The sequence below is a fragment of the Gekko japonicus genome, unplaced genomic scaffold (genome assembly GCF_001447785.1).
Source record: "Gekko japonicus isolate JY-2015 unplaced genomic scaffold, Gekko_japonicus_V1.1 scaffold67, whole genome shotgun sequence".
NCBI lineage: Eukaryota > Metazoa > Chordata > Lepidosauria > Squamata > Gekkonidae > Gekko > Gekko japonicus.
Window position 1 is genome coordinate 2,192,093 of NW_015161948.1, and position 13,966 is coordinate 2,206,058.

At 46.4% G+C, this 13,966-nt stretch overlaps 1 protein-coding gene across 1 annotated transcript in view; it reads right to left on the minus strand.

The window, feature by feature from the left end:
• Positions 1 to 8,111, minus strand: part of LOC107125931 (17-beta-hydroxysteroid dehydrogenase type 6-like) — a 10,151-nt gene extending 2,040 nt beyond the window's left edge. The window contains exons 1-3 of the mRNA XM_015429401.1: positions 7,769 to 8,111; positions 5,186 to 5,444; positions 2,193 to 2,350 (exon numbers count right to left, since the gene is read on the minus strand). Of these exons, the coding sequence (XP_015284887.1) occupies positions 2,193 to 2,350; positions 5,186 to 5,444; positions 7,769 to 8,081 (730 nt within the window). The 5' untranslated portion in view covers positions 8,082 to 8,111. The remainder of the gene's footprint in view (positions 1 to 2,192; positions 2,351 to 5,185; positions 5,445 to 7,768) is intronic.
• Positions 8,112 to 13,966: the final 5,855 nt, after the last annotated feature.

Consider the following 13,966-nt stretch of genomic DNA (forward strand, 5'->3'; position numbering starts at 1 on the left):
CCCCTCAAATCTACAGGTCTGGCCCTCCCCTTAGTATTGCCAGCCTCCAGGCAGCACCTGGAGATCTCCAAGATCAGTTCTCCTGGAGAAAAGGGCTGCTTTGGGCAATGGACTCTATGGAATTATACCCAGCTGAGGTCCCTCTGCACCCCAAATCCTGCCCTCCGCAGGCTCTGCCCCTCAAATCTACAGGTCTGGCCCTCCCCTTAGTATTGCCAGCCTCCAGGCAGCACCTGGAGATCTCCAAGATCAGTTCTCCTGGAGAAAATGGCTGCTTTGGGCAACGGACTCTATGGAATTATACCCTGCTGAGGTCCCTCTGCACCCCAAACCCTGCCCTCCCCAGGCTCTACCCCTCAAATCTACAGAGTTGGCAACCCTGTAACTGGCTATGGAACCGCTTTCCAGACCCTTGGAACCCAGAAGACATGGCATAGGAGGAGGTGCTTTTCTACCTTAGCTGCCACTGCATAACCCCAAATCAACATAAGTCAGGGGTGGAGGGAACCATACCGGTTACCACGAGGCTGTCCTCCTATACTACTCACTTGGGACAGCAAAATGACGAGACAGCCCTGCCTTATAGCTAAGCAGAAGGAAATAAACATGGCTTGCCTCCCTCTATTTTCCCCTTCCCTCTGCCATCCCACCAGCCACAGTCAGGACACTCACCTGGAGCTTCCTTCTAGAGCTCGTTGCATTTCTTCCCACAATGGGCCCTACTCCTAGTAGGTTATAATGGAGAATCAGTCTGGGGGTATCTGGGGCTCTGGCCCCCACCTGTTTTTTGAGGGAGAGGCACCAAACCACCAAGTTTCAAAAAGATTGGACCAGGGGGTCCAATTCCATGGGCCCCAGAAGGAGGTGCCCAATCCTCCATTGTTTCCAATGGAGGGGCGAAATGCCTTCTCTCAGTTGTGAGGAGACAGAATTCTCCCTGCACTGCTGGCTCAAATCTTGTGTGCCAGTGCTCCTTAACACAACTTAGAGGGAACTTTGCTCCAGGTGGTAGTTGAAGATATCCTGCTATTACCACTGATTTCCAGGCAACAGAGATCAGTTCAGCCAGAGAAAATGGCCACTTTGGAAGGTGGACTTTATGGCATTATACCACATTGAAGTCCCTCTCCTACCCAAACCCCACCCTCCTCAGGCTCCACCCCAGAAATCTCCAGGTACTTCCCAACCCATAGCTAGCAACCCTAGGTGTGGTACACTCCAAGGGCTTGAATTCCCTTGGGGATTCCTCCTTCTGCACTAAATGCCAGTTAGGCAGGAGAGTTCCTTACATGACCCTCCCAGGAGCTGCAACAAAACCTTGTCTTATCTGAGAGCTGGGAAGGAAAAAGTTCTACAGTTATAAAGGAATGCTTCTCCATTGCACAAGGGACAGACTAGCTCCTGGACTTCTATTTAAAATTCCTGACCCAAAGGGGATGCATCTGAGACTATTCTTGATGCATCAACGCTGAAACTTCTGTGTGCATGAGAATTTTTGGTGTTTCGTCTAGCACATTTTTATCTTGGTTTTCTTCCAAGCAACTCGTGGTGGCATATATGAGACATTTACAGAGTCAACCGTTAACCCTAAGAGCAGGTGTATTCCCTTTTCAATAATGATTTGGTCATCACAATAGTTGAAAGTGATTCTGTGGTTTATTTGGATCAATTCCTGGACCTATACAGCATTTTTGAACTGGGGAAATAAAACAACGGTGTTTGAAATTGTTACACAGTGGAATGTTGATGTGTCTGAAATGTATGGAAGTATGCCCTTCAAATGCTAAATAGTTTTGTATAGAATTTCATATTTCTGTAATTTTACACTGATGATTCTTGGATAGTATATTGAGATATACTATGACAAGTGTGATCCTGCAATGGCATATTGAAAAATACACTTATGATAAGTCTTTGAGAAAATAATACAGAATACATAGTTTTACAAATCTTTATAGTATTTAGTATTGCTTTGTCAGTTTCTTGCTTTCTTGTCACACACTAGTTATACTGTAATCCCTCTTGTGATTGGCAGCACGTTTCATGGCAGAGTGGGGACTTGAACCCAGCTCCCCCAGATCCTAGTCTTATATCGTACCCATTGTAGTGGACCCTACTTTCTGACTCCCATAATTTTTGACATCCACAGTCCCCAAAACAACACAAGAAGTGATTTCCCCATTATAACTCACAGTTCTCAAAATACTGCTGCCCATATTGTACTTTGATGTCGGAAGGTAACCGCGTCCACAAATCCTTGAAGTTGTCTCCTACGGTCATTATAATGGGTGTACGGAAAGCGCCGGGCTCAACAATGCTGACATGGACCCCGAAAGAAAGCATCTCTCGCCTGAATTGGAATCAAAAGATCAAGAATACCTCTAACTGAAAATCAGTTTGTTTATATTATGGCAATTGTTTTGGTTTCCACTGATTTCAATTGAAGACGCATTCATGGCCGTAGCTTCTTAGTTTTCCATTCTATTTGGTTAAAGTTTTCAGAGATTGTACCACTCTCCCAGGGAATCCTCCCTGCCAAATTTAGATAGAAGGTTCTAGTTTTATGGGCAATTTAAGACATCTGCTGACTCTGATGCCTTTGTTTTCCATTTGAGATGGCAGCAGGTTTCTTCTTCCAAGCCACTAAGACAGCAAGTGACTGGTGGAAGTACTGTGGAAAGGAATAATGGGCTGCACTAACAGAAAACTGTAATGGCAGTGGTATTAACAAGATTTTTACTCTCTGTGGGTTGGATCCTGCAGTCTGCCAGCAGAAGCCACTGATGGGTCCCAATATTTCTTGGTCTCCCATATCCTTCCCCAGCATCCATTTATGAGGCCAGGGAGTTACAGGACCCACAGGAAGTAATAACCATGTGCTTTGAAGGTTGTTGTGGGGAGGGGAAGGGGGAGAGAATGATGTGCACCACTTTGGGTTCCCATGGGAGAGAAAGGTAGGGGTATGAATGAAGCAAATACATAAAAATCAGCCTCTTTGTTCTGAAGGCAGAACCCTGCTCATGCAAGAGACAGGAGTGAACAATTTTATCCCCTTCCCCACTGCAGCCTCCTGACTTGCATGGATATTGCCCCAGCAATGCTATAGTTTCTGTAGTGGAATACAGGGTTGCCATGTACCTCCTGGGAACCAGCAGTAGGATTGCAAGTTCCCCTTGTCGCACCCATGGGGGGATTTGGGAGACATTCCAGTGGTGGGCAGGGATGTTGCGTGACGTGCTAACATCACCCAGAAGAGATGTCAGTGCACTGGTGATGTTGGGGGTGACACTCTGCTTTTGGGGCAAACTGTATGGTAAAAATGGCCTCAGATCATAGAGTTTGAGACAAGTGGCTTAGAAATATTTTAATTATAAATAAAGTTCCTCAACAAAAGTAAGGACAGTTCAGTGAAGGAAATATTCAGGTGGAAAACTGCTTAAGGGGAAAGGATGTGGGTCTTCTCCTTTTAATTGCAGCCTCAGCAGCTGTGCTTGTTGAAAACAACACCTGCCTCCTGTAAGGGATCATATAGCTACACATATAACATGTAGTTCTGCCTGAAACTGTTAAATGAAAGGGTGAGAAGTCAAGACTGTTACAGGATAATTGATTGGGGTGGGAACTGATATTCATGTATATAACATTTGTCAAGATTGTCATGGGATTTTGTATAAAGTTGAATAATCTCTCTATATAATAATTCTGTTTTGGTAATGGGCTCTCCTGAACATTCCACACACTCGCAAATCAGTTCACTCCCTGATCTGTCACTCAGAAGCTGTCCCTATCCATTGGCTGCATTGCCTGACTCTTGCCTCCAATATTCTAAACAGTTTGCTGTTTAGCCAGTCAGAACACAGAGGTCATTTGCATATGCGGTCTGATTGGCCTTTGCCTCTAACATTCTAAACACTTTGTTGCTGCTGTTGGGAGTCATTGAATGTGTCCTGAGGTAAAATGCATATCCCAATTTCCCCTTAAACGGTCACTGGAGTTGCCAGTCTCTCTGTGGGGCCTGGAGATCTCCCAGAAATCACTGTGTTTCCCAGCCACAGCACATCATTTCCCCTACAGAAAATTTCCAGGCTATTACAATGGCTGCTTTGGGCAGTGGACTCTGGCATTATACCCTGCTGAAGTCCCTCTGCACCTCAAACCCTGCCCTCCCCAGGCTCTACCCCTCAAATCTCCAGGTCTGGCCCTCCCCTTAGTATTGCCAGCCTCCAGGCAGCACCTGAAGATCTCCAAGATCAGTTCTCTTGGAGAAAATGGCTGCTTTGGGCACAGGACTCAATGGAATTATACCCTGCTGAGGTCCCTCTGCACACCAAACCCAGGCTCTACCTCTCAAATCTACAGAGTTGGCAACCCTGTAACTGGCTATGGAACCGCTTTCCAGACCCTTGGAACCCAGAAGACATGGCATAGGAGGAGGTGCTTTTCTACCTTAGCTGCCACTGCATAACTCGAAATCAACATAAGTCAGGGGTGGAGGGAACCATACTTGTTACCATGAGGCTGTCCTCCCATTCTACCCACTTGGGGCAGCAAAATGACTTGAGACAGCCCTGCCTTATAGCTAGGTAGAAGGAAATAAACATGGCTTGCCTCCCTCTATTTTCCCCTTCCTTCTGCCGCCCCACAAATTCACAGTCGGGACACTCACCTGGAGCTTCCTTCTAGAGCTCATTGTATTTCTTCCCACAACAGGCCTTACTCCTAGTATTAAATAAGCAATATTTAATAAAAGGGAATGGGGTTTTTTTAGAGGAAGGAGAAAGGCCTTAATTATCCTTCCTAATCACAAGAGTAAGGTAGTCAAGTGAGTCTCCCTGGTAAGCAATAGGAGAAGGGCCACTAGTGAGAAGATCCTGGACTGGCAACCACCCATCCAATATTAAACCATGCATGTATTTTGGAAACCTTAGTTATGTATTCTTTCCCCCAGTTTCATGACCCAGAAACAACCAAAGTTGCCTTGGATGAAGGCTGGATGTGTCACTTGCTTCTCAAGCTGTGGAGACATCTGCTTGAAGTTTCTCATATGGTCCCTGACAACATCCTCCCTCCCCAGGATCTGTTTTGATTTAGTGTAGCTCAGGGGATCAGGTTACTTAAGATTTACCTGGAGAAGCACTTGTCAGTTAATCAGCTAAAAGAGCAAACTGCTGAGTTGATATTTTACCTCAGACTGTCAGAGAATGCTTCCACACCAAACTTGGATGGACAGTAGCCTCCACCAAATAATGCCAGTCTTCCCATCATGCTGGCCATGTTGACCACTCTTCCTCTGGCTCTCTTCACCAGGGTCAACATGTGCAGCGTCACGTCAATCACCCCAAGCAAGTTGACACTTAAGATTTTCATGAAGTCTTCCTTAGTCAGCCACTCATTGAGACCCGATGGTACACCTATGCCCGCATTATTTACTACACCCCAGAGCCCTGTGTGAGGAAAAATAAAATAATATATATATATATACTTAGTGTTGTCCTTTGGTGAATACAGGCAACCAGCTTACTACATAGCAAATGCAGTGAACTTTGCTTGCTTCTTGAATGGGTGCTAAAGTCCTGAAATAAAGATGACCGTGGCTGATTTTCTAAGATTCTGCAATGAACTTTGCCCCACCCTTCATTACTGACACATTCTGTTGCCATAGAGAGAAGTCATTAGTTTACATTAACTTTCATGTATTGTTGTACACACATATAGTTTCGATTTTCATGTGCCAGTAAACCTTTGGGGGGTTTCTTCCCTTCATTATTTTATAAAAAACACTCTGCTACCACACATGAAACTTCCACCCTATAAGACAACACACAGATAGTTTGGTGTATGGTTTCATAGGAAAAGCGCGGGGGGGGGGGAGCATTAAAAACCAACATTTTTTTTTAAACTCACAAAAAATCTATTTAAATCTTTATAGCTATATATAAACTGCACTTGGTAACATGACATTTGAACCCTATGGAGAAAAAGAAGGGTTGATGACACATTCTAGTAGCCACAAAACTCTGCAGCTTGGGTAAATAACTCCCCTGCCCAGTGCCTCAGGCTGTGGATTACTGACAACTATCCAGGACTGCAGCCAACCTCTGTTGCTAGTTGGGGCTATCATATAACTAGATGAGGTATCAAATATATGAACGACGAATCAGTGGTTTTGTACTATGTAAACTAAGCAACAGACACTTCTATCACCTTCGAGAACATGTGGTAATTGTGAGGACACCTTGACTCTAGCTAAAAATCGAAACCATTACTACACTGAATACATGGCAGGGCAAAATCACAACACATTTGCAGTAATGATCTTCATCCAAGTGTAACAGGAGTTAAGTGGCCGTGATCCACTCCAGCATCCTGCACCCAAATGGTAAACTGTAAATCAGCCTGTAGCAACTCAGGTAGTGAATCACAGGGGCTGCTTTTTTCACTAGATTACTAATAACTGCCTGCATTAGGGCAGATGCTACGCAACTCACTATCAAAGAGCTTTCAGCATTCAATTGCCCATATCAGCCAGAACTTCACAGTTGGCTGCAACTAGTTAAGAGGACAGGGATCAAGACAACACATAGGGACACAGACCCCACCAAGTAACTTGCTGTCCTCCTCAGGTGAAAGCTGAAACATATCCAAGCAACTGGGACTAGCCAAGTCCAAGATGTACTCTGATACAGAATTTAAACCCAGTGTTGTAGTTAAATCAGAGGGGATGACGGTGTTTTTGCCTGCAAAAAAAGGTAAAGGTAAAGATTCCCTTGCTCGAAAGCCAGTCGAATCCGACTCTAGGGTTGCGGTGCTCATCTCCGTTTCAAAGCCGAAGAGCCAGCGCTGTCCGAAGACGTTTCCGTGGTCATGTGGCCGGCATGACTAAACACCAAGGCGCACGGAACACTGTTACCTTCCCACCGAAGTGGTACCTATTTATCTACTTGCAATTTCTTGCTTTCGAACTGCTAGGTTGGCAGGAGCTGGAACTAGAGACAGGAGCTCACCCCGTCTTGCGGCACCCGGGTCTTGAACTGCTGAACTACTGACCTTCCACAGCCTGCAGTTCAGCGTCTTAACCACTTGAGCCACTGCAGCTTGCAAAGCGCTTGACAAATATATGACAGTGGTAATTCTACATAGGGATGTCAGCCTCCAGGAGAGACCTGGGGACCCCCTGAAATAGGGTTCCCAAGTACCTACCTACGATCCAGCGGGGGACACATGCTTCCCTGCCTGAAGATTCTTGCTTGAAACACAGGTGCTGCACTATTCCGTCGCCCAGACGTGACGTAGGCATGTAGCTGGGTGACGCTCTGGTAATGGGACAGGAAACTCGATGGTACCACACACAAGTCATCACCCCCCCATTATCAGCTTCTACTAAGATTACTAAGGAGCATGAGGCCCTACTACTGGCAGTAGTGCAAAAACTGCTGTCCTAGCAGCTACTTCCACACTGTTCCTAAGGTTGCAAGCTTCCCACTTAATCTCTGTGGCTGTGTGTAAGACTGCGTCTTCATCGGCAGACATTAACAGGTGAGAACATTAAACTCCATGCCGTGCAAATCTCTTCCCTACTTCCTTTCTTACATTAAGCTGCTCTTTAGGGCGAATCATAGTGCTATTTTTTAAAAAACAACAACACACCACACAATTCAATTTGTAGTCCTACCAAATTGTAGGAATATTTGAAGTAAGTTATGCATGTCACTGGTCCTGCCTGCTCACAGACTAGGTATGGCATGATGAAGTAGAGACAACCAGTCACCTTTGTCCCCCACACATCGTTTCACCCACTCGGCAGCGGCGACAACACTCTCTGTGCTGGTCACATCCAGGATGGTGGTCTTCAAGCGGTCGGATGTGGCCTTCTCCAGCTCCTTAGCCCCCTTCTGGGTGAGACATGCTGCTAAAACCCTCATGCCCTTCAGATCCAGCTGCCTGGCAAGCAGGTTCCCAAAGCCAGTGTCACAGCCGGTGATGAAGACATATTTCTGTGTCAGGTTCTCCACAGTCTGTCTCTCACGGTACCATCGGCGAAAGAAATAAAGGACCAGCAACACAGCCAAGTAGAACCACATGGCAAAAGGCTTCAGGGAAGAAATGAATGAGAAGAGAGTAAGAGAAAGTAGATCAGGAGCCACCAGGCCCAAGTGTTTAATAAGTCGGGTCCTGGCTGACTATTTCTTCATTAGGTAACTTGTTGCTTAATAATCCAAGATGATCCGTTGCTATTTCATCAGTGAGAGAGCTAATGGTGTGGTAATAGTTGGGAATCAATTGTTTTGACAGACATAAGAACTTAGCTCCCATGATCCTATGTGCCCATTTAAGGTAGCCAATATTTTTCTGTACAAAACAGCTGTTTCTTAGAACAGGAAGCTCCCAGGGGAGCTTAATTCTCCGTAGGTTGCCAACCTCCAGGCAGCGGCAGGGGGATCTCTGGCTATTACAACTGATCTCCAGGCGACAGAGATCAGTTCACCTGAAGAAAATGGCTGCTTTGGAAGGTAGACTCTATGGCATTATACCCCATTGAAGTGCATCCCCTCCCCAGACCCTGCTCTTTTCAGGCCCCACCCCCAAAACCTCCAGGTATTTCCCGATCCGGAGCTGGCATTCCTACTTCTGCAGGACAGAGAAAATGTCAAGCAGAGACTCAGATCAGGAAAGCATTTGGCTGTCCCAAGAAAGGCAGACAGCTAGGGTGGCCAGCTCTGTTTTAGGAAACTCCTTGAGATTTGGGGGCAGAGACTGGGTAGGGCAGAAACTGGAAAAGGGGGAGGGAGCTCAGCTGGGATGTAATGCCATACAGGTCCTTTCCACACTTGGATCTCATCCCTGGTTTCATCAGAGTTCCATTCACGACACAATACCTTGTATTTATCCCTGGTTATAACAGCATCCGTTTATCCTGGGACAAGTGTGGGGCGAAACCAGGGTGACCTCAATGTAATGTGGAAACAAAAAATACCCCGAGATAATTACAGGGGTGAACTTGAGTGTAGTGTAGGATGTAAGTTCAGGGACAGGGGTGAACCAGGATTTTAGGTCTAGTGCGGAATCACCCACGGGGTGCGGTCAGATGGCGTGCTGGGAGCGGTTTAAATTGCTCTGGTCCGGATGTGTGTTTTTTTTTAACCTGGAGAATCGCGATCACACTCACCTCCTTGTTCTGGATTGCTGCGCAGCCACATCACTCCCCGCCGTCTGCACGCGGGAGCGTGTGTTGGTGTTTTTCTCTCTCTCCAAGTTTGGGCATGCGCACAGGTGGCCATCTGTAGAATTAAAATTTTCGCGCGTGCGCAGAACAGCAATTTCCACTTCAACCCAACTGCTGTAACACTTCCCTTTAAACTTTAAAGGAACACGTTTACCCCGAAACTGGCCTCTGTGAGATCTTGAACTTGTCTAACCCACAAAACTAGGCACTGTTTAAACATTGGTTTTAATAACGCGGGAGCGGAGCGCCGCCTGTGCACATACCGTCAATGCTAAAATACAATGGCGGGTGAAGAGCGGAAGCCTTGGACTTCCGAGCAGAAGTGGCTTGACACCGCAGGAGCGATCAGACGTCAGAAAAATGCGGCTAAAACCGGAGAATCAGAAAAACACCACTTGGGGACCTGGTAAGAAAATACTCCGTTTTAAAGGGGGTTTGAGCCGGAAAGCAATGGCTGGGGATGGTGCGCAGATGTTGGGTGTGTGAATGTGGATATAAAATCCGTTAGTGAAGCGTGCCAAAAGCAGACTAAACAGCCTGTCTGAACGCACCCACAGTCTGCTTTCCAAAGCAGTAATTTTCTCCATGGGAACTGATCTTTGTAGTTTGGAGATCAGTTGGATTCTGGGAGGACTTCCTGCCCCACATGAAGGTTGACAACCCTGTAGGGAGCAGCTGGGTGGGCAGAGCTGTAACCCCAAGAAAAACAGGTAGCAGCAGTACAACTGAGCAGGGGGGACAGAGTATGCTGTGGAGGCTGTAAAGGCAGTCGGAGCAGTGTGGGTGGGACTCGCTTCAGCTCAGAAGGCCACTGGGAGAACCCCAGGCTGGCCATGAGGAATGCCAGCTGCTTCTCCAACTCTGGCACCAGTCCTTGAATGGCATTCCTGAAAGGCTTCAGGATGTGGAATCCCTGTCCCTCACTGGAAATGAACTGGTGCCTTAACTTTAGTTATCACCCACCCTGGCCACCTCAAGAAGGGCCCTCTGCTGTTCCATCAGCCTCTCTAGCGTGACCTAGGTGGAATTCCCACTTTGTGCCTACAGCTTGCCCATAGAACTGCTATGGATATCTGAATCTGCTTCCTTCTCAAAAAGCAGCTGATCACCCTTGACATTCTTGTGACAGTACCCTGTAGCCTACCTGGGCATCTTGTACAGGGCAGTAATGTCATCCTTTTCCACCAGGGTTAGGGAATTCCTCACCCCCTACCTGAAGTATGTGTATGATGCATCAGATGCCCACAACCTTCTCTAACCTCACTGCCCTGGCACTTGTTGCTGCTATCATTTGTCAAGAGGGTGTGCACCTAGGAGGGTCCGATACTGCCCCCCCCATAGCTAATCCTCCGCTATTGATAGCCTGGAAGATGTTGACCAAGCTATGGTTCTCTTTAGGAACCTGGACATGGAATACTGAATACCTGAACACTAAGAACAAAAGAAAAGCCCTGCTGGATCAGACCAATGGTCCATCTAGTCTGGCATCCTGTCTCACACAGTGGCCAGCCAATTCCTCTGGATGGCCAACAATAGGGAATAGAGGCCGAGGCCTTCCCCTGATGTTGCCTCCTGGCTCAGTGCCTCTGAATGTGAAAATTCCCCTCAATCACCATGGCTAAAAGCTGCTGATAGTCTTATCCTCCATGAATTTATCTAATCCCCTTTTAAAGCTGTTTTCTCTGTTGTGATCACTATGTGGTGTGTGTATTTCCCTATATGGTCAGGGGCCTGCATACCTAAGGGACCGCCTTTCCCCACATGTTCCCCAGAGAGCACTACAATCAAGTTCCCAAAATCCTAGAGAAGCCAGGCTGGCTATGACAAGGGCCAGGGCCTTTTCAGCGGCAGCTCCGCACTGGTGGAATGAACTCCGGAATGACATCAGGGCCCTGCGGGACCTCTTATAGTTCTAATAAATTGAGACCCTGGCCCCAAACTAATATCATCATTAACATGTCAATGTTAGATTCAAACTACCATCATTATTAACATGTCAATGCCAGACGCTGCTACTACTGCCCGTCATCAGCCATGAATAGCACTAGCACTTTACGCCGCTGTTTTATAATTGTATTGTTGTGGTTATATCTAACTTTGTGTTTTAGTGTTCTAAAATGTTTTATGTAAGCCACCCTGAAACTGCCTTGGCAGGGAGGGCGGGATACAAGTCAAACAAACAAACAAACAAATAAAAAATACATCTGGCAGCAAATCCCACATTTTAATCACTCTCTGTGTAAAGTTGTATTTCCTTTTGCCTGTCCTGGACCTACTGCCCATCCGTTTCATTGGGTGCCTTGAAGTTCTAGTATTTTGGGAGAGGGAGAAAAATGTATCTTTGTCAACTCTCTCCACCCCATGCATAATTTAATAAACCTCTATCATCATATCCCCCCCCTTAGTCATCTCTTTTCTAAACTGAAAAGTCCCAGACCCTTCAGCCTTTCCTCATCCTGAAGGTACTCCAACCCCCTAATCATCCTGGTTGCCTTCCTCTGTATTTTCTCCAGCTCTGCTATGTCCTTTTGGAGATATGCTGACCAGGACTGTACACGGTATTCCAAATGAGGTCATACTATAGAGCTATATAGGGCATTACGATATCAGCCATTTTCTTCTCATTCCTTTTCCTAATTATTAGTAACATAAAGTTTGCCTTTTTCACTGCTGCAGCACACTGGGCTGACACTTCCACTGAGCTGGGCTGACACTTCCACTGAGTTATCCACTACAACTCCAAGGTCTTTCCCCCTCTCAGTCTCAGCAAGTTCATACTGTTAGCCAGGGGTCATTTCATACAAAAAGAGGTGTAGGAGCTCATTAGCATAACTTATTTGCATATGCCACACCCCCTGACATCACCGGAAGTGCGTCAGAAGGAAACACCCATCGCTCAGGCTCCACTGGACTGTTTTGGATTGCTAGCTATTGGGGGGGGGGGACAGACGTGCAGAGCTTGTACCTGAACTTGGTCTTAAAGGTGCCACTGGACTGTTTTGGACTGGGGGGCCAGGGGGAGCTCTGCAACTTACCTGGCTGCTTCTTGCTCTGACTGAGGGCTGCTGGGAGCAGGGGATGGGGCTTGTTGCATGTGCCCGCCCGCCCGCCCCACTGGGTTAGCGCGATCTAACACTGCTCCTGTGCGCTCCTGCAGGAAATAACCCTTGCTGTTAGCCCATACTAGAAGCTGGGATTTTTTTGTCCCAATGTGCATCACCTTACACTTACCAACACTGAACTTCATTTGCCACATTGATGTCCACTCACCCAGTTTATGAAGGTTCTCTTGGATCTCTTCATAGCCTTGATTTTCACCATCCTGAATAATTTTGTGTCATCTACAAACTTGGCCACTACACTACCCACCCCAAGTTCCAGATCACTGATGAATACATTAAATTGTACCGGCCCCAATACCGATCCTTGTGGGACCCCACTGCTTACAGCCCTGCCTTGTGAGAACGGCCCATTGATTCCTACTCTTTGCTTCCTGTCGTTTAACCAGTTTTTAATCCATAAGAGAACCTGTCCTTTTAACCCATGACTGCTAAGTTTACTCAGGAGTCTTTGGTGAGGTCCCTTGTCACAAGCCCTTTGAAAGTCCAGGTATATAATGTCTACCAGGTCACCATTGTCTACATGCTTGTTCACTTTCGTAAATAACTCCAAAAGGTTGGTGAGGCAGGATTTCCCTTTGCCGAAGCCATGATATTGCTGTAACCATTTAACAATTTGAACATTTAATGTTTTACATCACTGCTTGACATCAGACAACCAGCAACGGTGGCCAAACTATTGCAAGAAGAACTTGAAAAGGGGTTTTCCCCCTCCTATATTTTAAAATATTAATTCAGGGTGGATGATTTTGCTATTTATTAGATAAATTTTTTTTTTCATGAGAGAGGTACTAACTCGACAAGGTAACTGTTAGGGACAAGTATAAAAATAAATCCTCCAGTAAGCCTTCACATATGGTTTATATACTGCTGTAAATATTTTAACATTTTAACATTTCTCAAGGCTTCAAAAACCAGCAAAGGGTTACCTGTGCATTCCAAGATCTTCTGTGCCTTTGGGACCTGTGTTTTCCAGTGCTGGCCTGATTGTGAGTCAGTCTGTGCACAACTCTGACATGGTGGCATGTTTAAATGTAAAAAATTCCTAACAAAAATCAGTAGCAGAGTGGATAATATGTAAGTGGTCTAGATGGACTGTGAGTTTGTTAATCTCCCTTATATATAAAAGCCGAATGGTGGTGGCACTTCTCTAGAACGTTCCACACGCTCCGGAATTGGTTGGCGCCCTAGTGTGTCACTCAGAATCTGTCCCTATCCACTGGCTGCATTGCTTGAGTCCCGCCTCCAACATTCTAAACAGTTTGCTGTTCCTCCCCCCCCCCATAGCCAGTCAGAACACAGACGTTATTTGCATATGCAGCCTCATTGGCCTTTGCCTCGGAACACAGAGATCGTTTGCATATGCGACTTGATTGGCTTTTGCCTCTAACATTCTAAACAGTTTGCTGTTCTAAGGTAAAATGTGTCCAATCTCCAGGTGAGGGCTGGAGATCACTCAGAATTACAACTGCTTTCCAGATGGCAGAGTTCAGTTCCCCTGGAGAAAATGGTGGACTCTGTATCCTTATATGCTGCTGAGGTGGCCCCCGTATGACAGCCAATGTGATGTAGCAGTCAGGGCTTCAGAGCACGGGAGAGGCTGCAGGTGTGTGGGGGGTGGAAA